The 14,867-nt window shown below is 37.3% G+C and overlaps 1 protein-coding gene and 1 pseudogene across 1 annotated transcript in view; one reads left to right on the forward strand and one right to left on the reverse strand.

Moving 5' to 3' along the window:
* Positions 1 to 14,867, reverse strand: part of Snapc3 (small nuclear RNA activating complex polypeptide 3) — a 38,615-nt gene that overhangs the window by 15,851 nt on the left and 7,897 nt on the right. Inside the window, exons 3-4 of the mRNA XM_004838317.3 lie at positions 12,732 to 12,816; positions 526 to 630 (exon numbers count right to left, since the gene is read on the reverse strand). Coding sequence (XP_004838374.3) covers positions 526 to 630; positions 12,732 to 12,816 — 190 coding nt within the window. The remainder of the gene's footprint in view (positions 1 to 525; positions 631 to 12,731; positions 12,817 to 14,867) is intronic.
* On the forward strand, positions 6,430 to 6,868 carry LOC110347725 (small ribosomal subunit protein eS24 pseudogene; annotated as a pseudogene).

The following is a 14,867-nucleotide window of genomic DNA, read 5'->3' on the forward strand; positions in this document are numbered from 1 at the left end:
GGATAACTCTGACTTGTGAACTTTAGGGCACTTCATCTAAGGGCTGTCTTTAGTTAGTTCAGTACTATCCCAAGTACTCCAAATTGATGAACAAAGGTCACTCCATTCCTCTACCAGCCACCCATTTTGAAAAGAAGAAAAAAAAAACCCTAAAAAGTCCATAGAATTAGACTCATTCTGGATTTATATATACTTTCAGCTGCTTCTAGTATAGAAATCAAAGTATGTATTTCAGTATTATAACTGTAATCCTGTTGGTCAAGAGTTTAAAATTTGACCTTATTTCTGATATTCCTATGTAACCAAAGACTGTCAGCTCTAAAAGTTAAGATTTCCGATAGACAGTATATATGTGCATCTAGTTAAGGAATTAAAGCCTTTGGAGAAAGTTATTCATAAGCATTGGGACTTCAGCTCAGTGGTAAAGCATTTGTCTAGCACAGCTTGCATGAGGCCCTGAATTTGACCATAGCCCCCCAAAGATCATCTTATTATCCCGGAAAGCCTGAAGGTTTTACTACTTACCTTATGAAATATAATGGGATACAAGATATTCACAGATAGGATAAGCTCCCCCTCTTCAACCATGTCTGCTGGATTTTCAGGCTTCTTCCCCATTGCATGTGACTCCTGAAGAAAGAAAAATGACACCTTGAAATCAGACACTAATTTAGCTAAGAGGCTCTGTGGTATAATGGCTACTGGCAAGGGCTTGAATCAGACAGCTCTAGATTTGATGTCTAATTCTACCTTAGGAAAATTAAAACTTTCCTAAGCTTTAGCTTTATCTTTAAAAAAAAACAAACAGTGATTTTGTAACTGTTATGGGGAATGGGTACATGTATCATCTAATGAGGGATGGGTATACAGCTCAGTGGTAGAGCATTTCCCTAGCATGGGCAAGGCCTTGGATTTGATCCCTAGCACTTCAGATTCTGGGCTCTGAATAACACTAATTGGCTCCTTTTAAAAATGCTGTAGGGTTGGGGGCTGGGGATTTATTTAGCTCAGTGGTTCCGCCGCCTGCCTTATAAGCACAAGGACCTGAGTTCAATCCCTGGTACCAAAAAAAAAAGTTGCAGGGCCAGAGATTTAGCTCAGTGGTTTCGTCACCTGCTGCGCAACTGCAAGGATCCGAGTTTGATCCCTGAAGGACCCGAGTTCGATCCCTGGTACCAAAAAAAAATAAAAATGTTGCACCATCATTTATCCTGATAAGGTCCTTGGAGCTTGGCAGATACTGCCAAGTGCTGAGAGTACAGAGGTGTTCAGCAGTGTAAACACAGACTAACTGCAATTACTTCACCTATTTAGGAAGGCAGTACTTTCAGTGTTTTATCTCAGTTCATGTACAGCTGCCCCAATTATACCCTTCAGAGTCATGTGTACCGCACCTTGGATGACCCAAGGAACTTATGCATTAACAAATAAGTGTTCTGGGCCGGACATTTAGCTCAGTGGTTTCGTTGCCTGCTGTGCAAGCGCAAGGACCTGAGTTTGATCCCCGGTACCAAAAACAAAACAAAACAAAACAAATAAGTGTTCTATATGTATATAGTGACTGCTCTGTACTGAGAGAACATTTGGACTTTCAGGTGTGCTTAAATAAACTTATGACTCTGGGGGAAACAGGTGTGCTTAATTGCTAGAAAAGCTGAGCATAGTTTTTTACCTTTTATTCTTAAGATTTAAATTATAATTTCAAAAAGTTTTAAAACAGAACATTCGAGTATGTAAAAAAAGTATGAATAACTTGAAATGCCAGTGTATGTCATTATTAGTCAATTGTTCCTGTTTTATCCTCAGTGGCTAAGCACTTCATGCTGATTATCCCATTAGATTTTTTTTTTCCAGTGCTGGGGATCAAATCCAAGGCCTTGTCCATGCTAGGCAAATGCTCCACCACTGAGCTACACACCCATCCCTCATTAGATGATATATGTACACATTCCCTGCAAGTTACAAAATCAGTAATTTGTTGTTTTTTGTTTTTTTTTTACAGAAGTTGAAGCTAAAGCTTAGAGAAGTAAAAGTCTGGAACAGGCACAGGCAGTGCTAACCCTCAGCAAGAAAAGCACACTTGCAATGTTCCAACAAAACCTATAAAACAGCAGACAGGAAATTATGGCCCATTCATAGGAAAATAAGAATTTGACAGAAACTCACACTGAAGAAGCCCAAACACTGAAATTACTAGTAAAAGAGGTTCATTAATTATTCCTAATTATTCCTACTTGTTTGCAAAAGCGAGATTCACAAATTACTCTCAACTCTTTCAATGTGTTCAGTGAGCTCAAAGAAACCATAAATAACTACAGGAAATCAGATTCCTCAACAAACTTACGAGCATATTTCTTATCAGAAATCAAGAGACAAGAAATGAGTGAGATGACACACATAAAGCCATGAAAGAGAACACTGTTGTCCCAGAAATGTGGCAAAGGCATGGTGGCACACACCTGTAATCCCAGCATTCTGGGAGGATCACTACAAGTTCAAGGCTAGCCTGGGCTACAAAGTGAGTTTAAGGCCAGCCTGGATGAATTCTGGCAAAACTATCTTTCAAGAATGAAAGAGAAATTGAGACATTTTCAGATAAACAAAAGCTGGAAGGAGCTGAGCATGATGTAATCTCAAATTGGGAGGCTGAGGCAGGGAGATCACTGCAAGTTCAAGGCCAGCCTATGCTTCTCAGTGAGTTCAGGGCCAGCCTAGCTTGAACTACATAGCAAGACCTTGTCTCAAAAGAAAAAAAGAAAAAAAAATACCTGAATGAGTTCATTACCAACCAATGTGCCTTATAAGAAATGGTAGTGGGCCGGGGATTTAGCTCAGAGGTTTCGCCACCTGCTGCGCAAGCGCAAGGACCCGAGTTCGATATCCGATACCAAAAAAAAAAAAAGAAATGGTAGAGTTCTTCCCAATAACTTGAAGCCAAAAGAAGAAATAAAGAACACCAATAAATGTAATTACATAACATGTATAAATATCAGGTTTTTTTGGTTCATAACTCCTCCATTTTTTCTATATATTAAAAACAAATGGATAAAACAGTGTTTATAACAGACGTATGCTAAGGAACCCACAATAAATAAAGATGTAATCTGTAATAACAATATATAGAGGGAGCTAGACATGGTGGCGCATGTCTATCATCCCAGCTTTCAGGAGGCTGAAGCATACAAACTGGAGGTCAGCCTGGGCTACACAGTGTGAGTTCAAGGCCAGCCTGAACTATATAGCGAGACCCTGTCTCAAAAAAAATATAAAATGAGAAAGACAATAAAGGAGTAGAGAGTCTGTATACTACTGAAATAAACTTGAGCCAGATGTGGTGTCCTGTGCCTGTTATGCCAGCACTTTGGAGGCTGAAGCAGGAAGATCAGGAATTTGAGGTCAGCCTGGACCACACAGCAAGCTCACAGTTAGCCTGTACTACAAGATGAGACACTGTCTCAAACAAGGAGGGGGGAAAGAAGAAAGGAAAGGAGGGAGGAAGGGAATGAGGAGGACGAGGAGGAGGAGGGGGAAAGAGGAGAAAAGGAAGAACAGGAGGGGGAGGAGAAGTGGCAGCAGCAACACTTAAGAGATAAATTTAACTGCTATGGCTTGGATATGGTCCACATGTCTCCCAAACGTGCATCTGCTGGAAACTTGGTCCCTTGGGTGACAGCACTGGGAAGTGCTGTGGAGCCATTACAAGGTGGGGTTAAGAGGAGGTCCTTAAGGCAGCTGAGGGTGTGATGTGGAAAGGGATTAGAGTATCTCTTGTGGGACCCTGGATAGCGTTCGTGAGAGGATTGTTAGAAATCCCTGAGCTTGCCCCATTCAGCCTCGCTCTTGCTTCCTGTCTGGAGAAGTAAACACTTACTCTAGCACATGCTCCCACCCCTGTATTCAACCATTATGAGATCCAGCCAAAAGGGCCCACTCTAGAACCCAGCCATGCCCTCGACCCTCCATTTCTGCAAGCTAAACAGAATTCATTTCTTTGTAACATTAGTTTGTCTCAAGTATACTTCTATGGAAATGAAAAGCCAAATAATGCACTGGCCAAGCAAATAAAAGATTTGAACACCAAAAACTATAAAACACTGCTGAAACAAAGTAAAGACCTAAATAAAGGGATAGACATCTCCTCCTTGTTCCTAGATTAGAAGACTCAGTATCGTTAAGATGTCAATACCAGGTTTTTCCCTGGTTTCCACCCCCGCCAGGGAAAGACACAACCCAAAAAGAACTACAGGCCAATCTCCCTAATGAACATAGATGCAAAAATCCTCAACAAGTTACTGGAAAACAGAATACCGAGGATCATCAAGAAGATCATACACCCTGACCAAGTCAGATTTATCCCAGGGATGCATGGATGGTTCAACATTCATAAATCAATAAATGTAATACACTATATCAACAGAGTCAAGGACAAAAACCATATGATCATCTGAATAGATGCAGAAAAGGCATTCAACAAAATCCAACACCCATTCATGATAAAAACCCTACAGAAAATTGGAATAGAAGGTCTTTATCTCAACTTGATTAAGGCTATCTATGAAAAACCAGCAGCCAACATCATACCAAATGGTCAAAAACTGAAAACTTTCACGCTAAAATCAGGAACAAGACAAGGATGCCATTATCATCACTCCTGTTCAATATTGTTCTGGAAACATTAGCCACAATAATTAGAAAAGAGAAAGAAATAAAAGGAATAAAGATAGGAAAGGAAGAAGTTAAACTGTCATTATTTGCTGATGATATGATACTTCACATAGAAGACCCAAAATACTCTGCCAAAAGACTTCTAGACTTAATTGACAGATTCAGTAGAGTAGCTGGATATAAGGTCAATACTCAAAAAACAATAGCCTTCTTATACACAAATAACAGACTCACTGAGAGAGAAATTAGGAAAACAATTCCTTTTACAATAGCATCCAAAAAAATGAAATATCTAAGAATCAATCTAACAAAGGACACAAACAACATCTACACTGAAAACTATAGCACTCTGAAAAAAGAGATCAAAGAGAATATAAGAAAATGGAAAGACATCCCTTATTCCTGGGTAGGAAGAACCAATATGGTGAAAATGGCCATATTTCCAAAACTACTATATAGATTTAATGCAATGCCAATTGAAATTCCAACAATACACTTCACAAAACTAGAGAAAACGATCCAAAAATTCACTTGGAACCAGAAGAGACCTAGAATAGCAAAAGCAATTCTAAGCAACAGAGACATGGCAGGGGGTATCACAATCTCCAGCTTGAAGCTATACTACAATGCTACTGTGATAAAAACAGCATGGTACTGGCAAAGAAACAGACCCGAGGATCAGTGGAATAGATTAGAAGATGCAGAAACAACTCCACACATACTCAGCCACCTCATCTTTGACAAAGGAGTCAACCACCATCACTGGAGGAAAGATAGCCTATTTAATAAATGGGGTTGGAAAAACAGGATCTCAACCTGCCAAAGATTAAAACTAGACCCATACCTATCACCATGCACTAAACTAAGATCGAAGTGGATTAAAGATCTAAATATTAAGACAGAAACACTAAACTTGCTGGAAGGTAAGTTAGGTAGAATTCTTGAAGACATTGGCATAGGAAAAGACTTTATGAACAAATCCTCAGTAGCACGGGAACTAGCAGAAAGAATCAACAACTGGGATCTCATCTTATTAAAAAGCTTCTGCACTGCAAGAGAAACCACCAACAGACCTAAGAGACAACCTACAATGTAGGAAAAAAATTTTAGCAGCTGTACCTCAGACAAAGGACTACTATCTAGAATACATAAAGAACTGAAAAAATCAGACCCCCCAAATTCAAAGATCCAATTCAAAAAAGGGCATCTGAAATGAATAAACATTTCTCAAAGAAGTAAAAGCAGCAAATATATGAAAAAATGTTCAACACCACTAGTCATTCAAGAGGTGCAGATGAAAACAACACTGAGATTCCACCTCACTGCAGAAAGAATGGCTGCTATCAAGAAATCAACCAATAACAAATGCTGGTGGGGGTGTGGGGAGAAAGGAACCCTTCTCCATTGTTGGTGGGAGTGCAGACTGGTGCAACCACTGTGGAAATCAGTATGGAGATACCTCAAAGAACTAGGGCTAAAGGTCCTATTTGACCCAGCTAGCCCCCTGCTGGGTAACTTCCCAAAATAATTAAAAGAATCATACCACAGTGATATATGTGCACCCATGTTTATAGTGGCACAGTTTGTAATAGCTAAAGCTTGGAAACAGCCTAAGTGCCCATCAACTGGAGACTGGATAAAGAAGATGTGGGTTTTGTTTTGTTTTTTATAAAATGGAGTACTACTCAGCCATAAAGAACGAGAAACTGGATCTGTTGCCATCATGAACAACACGGTAACTATCCGGACCCATAAGTTCACAACCAACCGCATTACTTCAAAGGAAACAAATGGTCATTGATGTCCTTCTTCCCGGGAAAGTAACAGTACCCAAGACAGAAATTCGGGAAAAACTCTCCAAAATGTACAAGACTACACCGGATGTCATTTTTGTATTTGGATTCAGAACCCATTTCGGGGGTGGCAAGCCAACTGGCTTCAGCATGATATATGATTCTTTCTATTACGTGAAGAAAAATGAACCCAAACACAGACTTGCAAGACATGGCCTGTATGAGAAGAAAAAGACATCAAGAAAGCAGCGGAAGGAACACAAGAACAGAATGAAGAAAGTCAGGGGCACCGCAAAGGCCAATGTTGGTGCTGACAAAAAGTGAGCTGGAGATCGAAGAAGAGCCGAAGGAGTAAAGATTTTGCAGTGCCTGTCTGCAGTGACTACGGGTTTTTCACGAGAGGATTAATAAACTGTAAAAAGTTCAAAAAAAAAAAAAAGAGAAACTGGAGACATTTATAGCTAAATGGACGCATATTGAGGACATACTCTAAGTGAAATAGGACACACATGTAAAAATAATGAATAGTTTCTCTAATGTGAGAAACTGAAAGTGTAAATAAGGATTAAAATGAATAATTGGTAATCTGAAATAGAAAAAAAAGGTCCAAAGGGGTAGAGAAAGTGGGAGGAGAAGGGGAAAGGAAAGAGGGGAAAAGAAAAATTATGAGAAAAGAAAAAAATGGAAACAAAGCCTATGTAAATAGGGAAGAGTGGAGGGGGTGAAGAGCGCACAGGCAATGGGGAAAAAATAAGAACAAAGATACATCATGTACAGGTACAAGCACCCAATGATAAATGTAAACATATTGTATACCTAAAATGTACCAATAAAAGCATTTAAGCAAAAAAAAAAAAAAAAGGATGAATTACAATTAGTGAGAAATCAGAAGACAACACAAATGGCATAAAACAGAAGCAATTAGCAGAAAACTTTACAACTACAAAGACTTTAACATAGAGAAGCAAAGCATATACAACCACAAATAGTCACAATGAGAAAAGAATTGCTCCATAACACATTATTGTCAAAATCCCAGATGTCCAACACAAGGACAAAATCGTAGAAGCTCATAAAGAAAAGCTGTACTTTATCACTTATAAAGGTAAACCCATTAGAATTACAGCAGAGGTCTCAACTCATACCTTAAGGGACAGGAGAACTGAAATGTTTCAAGCTTTAAAGAAAATAACTTCCTATCCAGATTAGTAAATTACCTTTCAAAATTGATTCAGCAATTAGTGCTAGGATAAAAAGCACCTTAAGAAACTCATGACTATCAAACCAGCACTCCAAAACTTCTCAAGGATATCCTAAAGAGACAATGAAGTCAACAATGCCAAAAAGTCTAAAAGAATAAATACACTAGGTAGGGTAAACAGTTAAACAGAAGGGTGAGGGGAGAGTGATGATGAGAATGCATTAATACTTCAATCGAATACCTCAGCAATAACTCTCAAAGCAAATGCTCTCAACTCTCCAATCAAAAGACACAGACACTCAGACCAGATCAAAAACAAAACCCAACAGTAGACTGTATATAACAAACATTTTAATCCAAAAGGAAATTCATAGGCTAAAAATCAAAGGATGGAAAACAGAATCCATGACAATGGGAGCCTGAAAACAAGCAGGAGTACCTATCCCATTTTCAGACAAAGCAAACTTCCAAACTGATCAGAGCAGGCAAAGAAGGTCATTACATATCATAGTAAAGGGAACAATTCATCAGGAAGAGATAAGAATTATAAACATATATGCACTGAACTCCACTATACTGAACTTCATAAAATAAACACTACTGGGGCTGGGGATTTAGCTCGGTGGTTTCGCCACCTGCTGCGCAAGCGCAAGGACCTGAGTTCGATCCCCAGTACCAAAAATAAATAAATAAATAAACACTACTGGACATAAAAGACCATATAAACATCAATAGAATTATACATGGACCTCACTACCCCACTCTCACACACAGGCAGATCCAACTAGACCAAAAAAAAAAAAAAAAAATCAACAAAGAAATATCAGAATTGAACATCTTTGAACAAATGGAATTTACATTTATTGTGTTCCACCCAACAACCAGATACATATTCTTCTCAGCAGCACATAAAACTTTCTTCAAAACAGACGACACACTTATCCATAAAGCATGCTTAATTAAACATGAGAGAAATGAAATTATTCTATGGGTATATTATCAGATTACACTGTAATGAAACTAGAAATCAATGGCAAATGAAATCACAGAAATTATGCAAACACAGGGAGATTAAACAATACACTTTTAAATAATCAGTGAGTCACAGAAGAAATCAAAAAAGAAATTAGACAGTTCCTAGAATCAAATGGTAATCCCAGAATAACATACCAGAAACTGTAGGAAACAATAAAAGCAATCCCAAGATGGAAATTTCTAGCTATGGATGCCCACATCAGAAAAACAGAGTCCAAAATAACCTAATAATACACTTTAAAGTCCTCGAAAAACAAGAACAATCCAAATCAAAAACTAGTACAAGGAAAGAAATTATAAAGATCACATCAGAAATTAATGAAATTGAGACAAAAAAAGACAGAGAATCAATGAATTGAAGAGCTGGTTCTTTTAAAGAATTAACAAAATAGACAAACCCTTAGTAAATTTTACACAAAAGGAAGACCCAAATCCATGCAATTAGAAATGAAAAAGGTGAAATCACAAGAGACTGCCAAAATACAGAAGACAGTAACTGCTTCTAAAAGCTCTACCCTAATACAATAAACTGGAGAATCCAGAAGAAATGGATTGATTCCTAGATACATATGAATTACCAAAACTGAATTAAGAATATAGAAAAACACTGAATAATCCAACCATAGGCAGTAAAAAAATTTTAAAAACCTACCAACTACAAAAAGCCCATGACCCAGTGGATTCACCACTAAATTAAGCAAGAACTCCAGGGAAGATCTAAAGCCAATACAGTACTCCTCAAACTCTATAATGAAACTGAAAGGAAAGAAGAACTGCCATACTTTTTTTTTTTCTTTTCTGGTACCAGGGATCGAACTCAGGTCCTTGTGCTTGCACAGCAGGCAGTGAAACCACTGAGCTAAATCCCCAGCCCAGAACTACTGCCATACTAACTACCTTGATTCCAAAACCAAACAAATCTCAACTAAAAAAGAAAACTACAGGCTAATCTCTTAAATAAACACAGATGCAAACATCTTCAACAAGATGTTGGCAAACAGAATGTAACAAATCATCAAAAAGATCATGCATCATCATCAAATAGGCTTCATTCCAGGGATACATGGATGGTTCAGCATATGTAAATCAATAAATGTAATACATCACATAAACCAAAGCAAGGACAAAAATCATATGATAATCTCAACAGAGGCCAAAAAAAAAGCCTTTGACAAAATCCAACATCCATTCATGATTAAACTCTAAACTCTAAAGAAAACATGTATAGAAGGACTTTATCTCAATCTGACAGAAGCAATTTATGACAAACTTACTGCCAACATTTTATTAAATGGAGAAAAACTGAAAGCTTTTCCTCTAAAATCAGGAACAAGACAAAGATGACCACTTTCACTACTTCTGTTCAAGATAGTATTTGAAACTGTAGCCACAGCAATCAGGCAAGAGAAAGAAATAAAAGGGATATCTCAAGGAAAGGAAGTCACACTATCCTTGTTTGCAGACAACATGATCCTTTATATAAAAGACCAAAATATTCCACCAAAAGAGTCCTAGAATTAATACACAAATTCAGAAAGGTAGCAGGATACAAAACCAACACACAAATATCAATAGTGTTCCTGAACACCAATACCAGTACCAATACCTGAATACCAATCCACCAGAGAAAGAAATTAGAAAAACAGTATCATTCACAATATCTTCAATAAAAATTAAATACTTAGGAATTAACCTAACAAAGCAAGTCAAAGAACTCTATACAAAAACGATCGTACTCTTGGGCCGGGGATTTAGCTCAGTAGTTTCACCACCTGCTGCACAAGCACAATGACCCGAGTTCGATCCCCAGTACCAAAAAACAAAACAAAACAAAAAAAACTACAGTACTCTCAAAAGAAAATCAAAGAGAACATCAGAAAATGGAATGATATCCCCTGTTCCTGGGTAGACAGAACCAATGCAGCCAAAATGTCTATACTTCCAAAACTGATAGATTTAATGCAATCCCAATTTTAAAAACCAACAGCATTCTTCACAGAACTAAAGAAAATAACTCTAAAATTTATATGGCACCAAGAGATTCAGAATAGCAAAAGCAACCCTGAGCAATAAGAGCAAAGCAGGAGGTATCAGAATCCTGGATTTCAAGTTATATTACAAAGCTACAATGATCAAAACAGTACAGTATTAGCACAAAAACAGCCATATGGATCAATGGACCAAAAGAGAGGATGCAGAAATAACCCCAGGCACATTCAAGCCATCTGATCTCTGACAAAGGAAGGAAAAACATGCTGGAGGAAAGAGAGACTATTTCCATTAACAATGGTGCTGGGAAAACTGGCTATACACACACAGAAGATGAAATCTAGACCCATAATTTTTAGCATGTATTAAAACAAACTCAGATCAGAGATCTAAATAGTAAAACAGAAACAGTTAATATGCTGGAAGATAAAATAGATAAAACTCTTGATGACACAGCAATAGGCAAGGACTTCGTGAACAGAATCCCAAATACACAAGAAATAACATCAAAAATCAACAAATGGGACTATATCAAACTAAACAGCTTCTGCTCAGCAAAGAAAACAATCAACGGAGTGAAGAGATAATCTACAGAATGGGAAAAAATATTTGCCAGCTACGCTTCAGACAGAGGACTAATAATGTAGACTATGTGAAGAACTCAAAAAAATACAACCACCCCCAAAATGTAAAACCCCCTCCCAAATAAAAGACCCAATCAAAAAATGGGCAACTGAAATGAACTGACACTTCTCAGAAGTAAAAATGGCCAATAAATTCATTACAAAATATTCAACATCTTTGGCCATGAGATATACAAATTAAAACAACACTGAGATTTCATCTCATTCCAGAAAGAATAGGTATCATGAAGAAATCTAATAATAAATGCTGGGCAGACTGCAAGGGAAAAAGGAGCCTTTCTATATTGTTGGTGAAAATATAAACTAGTACAATCATTGTAGGAATTAATACAGATAATCTTCAAAAAGTAAAACTACAAATTCCATTTCATCCATCTACTCCCCTTCTAGGTATCTTCCCGAAAGAGTTAAAGATATCATATTACAAAGATACATGCCTACCTGTGTTTATAGCAGCACAACTCATAATAGCTAAATCTTGGAAGTGGCCTACATGATATCAACAGATGAAAGGATGAATAAAATGTGGTATTTATACCCAATGGAATACTGCTATAAAGGATAAATTTGAGTCATCTGTAAGAAAATGGATGCACCTTGAGACCAGTGAGATAGATAATAAATATAGCATAGTTTCTCTTATATGTGAAACCCAAAGTATAAATAAAGAACAAAGTAAAAGACAGGTAAGAGGAAATAGAGAGTAGATCTCTTGCAAATGGAAAGAGGACCAAGAGATTGGGGGAGGGAAAGAATCCATTAAAAAAACTAAGATGTGCGGGCTGGGGATTTAGCTTAGTGGTTCCATTGCCTGCCTTGCAAGCACAAGGTCCCGAGTTTGATCCCTGGTACCAAAAAACAAAAACAAAAACAAAAACAAAAACAAAAAACTAAGATGTGTTATGTACATGTACCAACTCCTGATAATCAATGTAACCATTGTGTATTACCAACACATACTAATAAAAAAAAAATGGGCAAATTCATAGAAACAAAAAGTAGAATAGCAATCACAAGAGTCTATGGGAATTAGGGGCTGGGGATTTAGCTCAGTGGTTCCGCCACCTGCCTCAAAAGTGCAAGATCCTGAGTTTGATCCCTGGCACCAAAAAAAAAAAAAAATCAAGAGCAGAACAAAAAGATCAGGAACAGGGAGGCCAGAAAACATAAACACAGCCTAATACTGAGAGGGTAAGACCAAACTAAAACCAAAATAGAGCAGAGGTGAATCAAATACATGGTGCCGTGAGTTCTGTGGGTCCTTTTCTCTAACTAGTTCCCAGTCCCAGCAGTTTCTTTTTCAACTAAGCATATCTAATATAAGCTACCACACAATTATCACTAACAGCCAATAACAGAGTTTACTGCTTCATGGAAAACAAGGGTGAAACACGAGAATCTTACCATCTCATAAGCAAATGTTTCTTGTCTGCAGGCACGATCTATCGTTATGGTTTCTTCTCGATGTTCTAAGAACCTTTTTCTAGCCCTGTTGAAGACACATGAAAAATCAAAGTTGGACATTCTTTCCTGGGGCTTCAAATATTTAACATCTTTAATATTTAACTTTTCATTTCAGACCAATTGTAGGATTAAAGTTGAAAAACTAATACAAAGATATATATTATATATTAATATATATCAAAATATATTAATAACATATATTTATAACATACATATTTTATATATTATATATTAAAGTTGAAAAACTAATACAAAGATATATATTTTATCTCTTGCCCAATTTTCCTTAAATTAACATCCTATATTATCGCAGATTAAGAAGAGGAAATTAACATGAATACAATTTTTAATTTAATGCCTTTTTTTAATCTTGAGCTTATTTTTCCTTTATACTCTCCAATCTGTCACAGTTCCCCAGGCTACCTGTGTTTCAAGTTCTTGACACTGGAAAAGCTCTCATCAGTTTGTAGAATGTCCCTTAATTTGGGTTTCATTTTGGTTTACTCATGACTGGAGTAAACTTGGCATTTGTAGCAAGAATACCACAAGAATGTTTTCCTTCTCATTAAGGATTTTGAGAGGTTCATGAGATGTTAATATGTTAAGTTCCTGTTAAGTTAAATTAAGTTTCTGTCCAACAGGTTTGCCCACTAAACAATACTTTCTTCTATCTAAATGTGAAAATACTTTAGGGGAGATAACACCGAGACAAGGAAAGTCTCGTTTCTCCTCAAACTTTTCACCCAGGAATTTTGTCTTCAACATTACTATGGTATATGCCTAATGATGATTCTCTATCTCCCTCCTCCTCCATTTATTCACTGGAATTCTATTATGAGGAAGACCTTCTCTACCTGTTTATTTACTTTACCATTTATGTTAGTACAAACCCACAGATACATACTCTACTCTATGAGTTAAATAAACATGATTTTGTTCCTCATACTATCCCAGCTTTGGTCATTAGGAGTTCCTTCAGGTTGGCTTCTGTTCATTCAATAGGACCTCATTTTACTTTTGAGCATTTCCTTACTTTTGGAACCACAAAATGTCCAAGGTTCATCCTGTATTTTTCCTGTTTTGAACTTGGAGTCAACTAGTTCCTTTACTGGAGAGGGGTATTTAGAGACCAGTGTCTGGGTGCTAGGTACTCTCATTATTGTGGTCATTGCTTCTACACCTCTCAGCCAAGAAAGGCAGGAAATATACATACGTATGCTAGCCCATGTATGTGCAAATATCTGTATTTTTATTATATATTTAAAATGAGTTTATATTGGTACTTCTAATCTCAAACTAAAATCACAGGATTCAACTGACGCCTTCAACCTTTCCCTTGTTTATAACTTCTTTTTCCACAAATGAGAAACCCAACTTTCGTATGACTGGCAACTTTAATTGTTCAATTCTAGAAAATACATAAAACCAGTCGCACAGTTGCTAACCTATACTCCTGTGAGGAATACCAACTTATGAAGAATTCTTTTAGTCTTCAGCCTTACAACATTATTATCAAGACATGCTTATCTAGACTTAGGTTAGTTCCTTCTTTCCATCCTCTTCAGGGTACTGTCATTCATTTGTAATACACAGGCTCATCTGTTAGTCCCCACCATGACCCCTACACTGAGGCAGCTGCCAGTTCCTGTGCTGGGGATCAAATTCAGGGCCTCAAGCATGCTAAGCACACATTCTCTTCTGCGCTACATCCCCACCCCTCATTTATTAGTTTTTGTATGATATTTTCAGTTCCCCTACACACATGCTGGTTGATTTTGTCTGATTAGTTTTAGAGTACGTGGAAGATGTGCACAACATTACTCGGGCTCTAAAGAGTCTAAAGTATCCTGCTCTTGGTCCCTACTAACTTGTTCCAGTTCCCTCCCTTCTTCCTACCTGTTCCCACTCACTGCCCCCCACCCCACAGTCAGCCAATCACTATACTTCTGCTTTATCCTTCACTTCTTTTATTCAAATAATACAGATATCTGTGTATTTTACCCCCTTCTGTTATCAGTCTGAGTTCAATTAGGAGGAAAACACTGAACAGTAATTTTAACAGAGAAAGCTTGATCT

This window comes from Heterocephalus glaber, unplaced genomic scaffold, assembly GCF_053883595.1.
Source record: "Heterocephalus glaber isolate CG9 unplaced genomic scaffold, H.glaber_assembly_v1.0 deba00001481, whole genome shotgun sequence".
Classification (NCBI taxonomy): Eukaryota; Metazoa; Chordata; class Mammalia; order Rodentia; family Bathyergidae; genus Heterocephalus; species Heterocephalus glaber.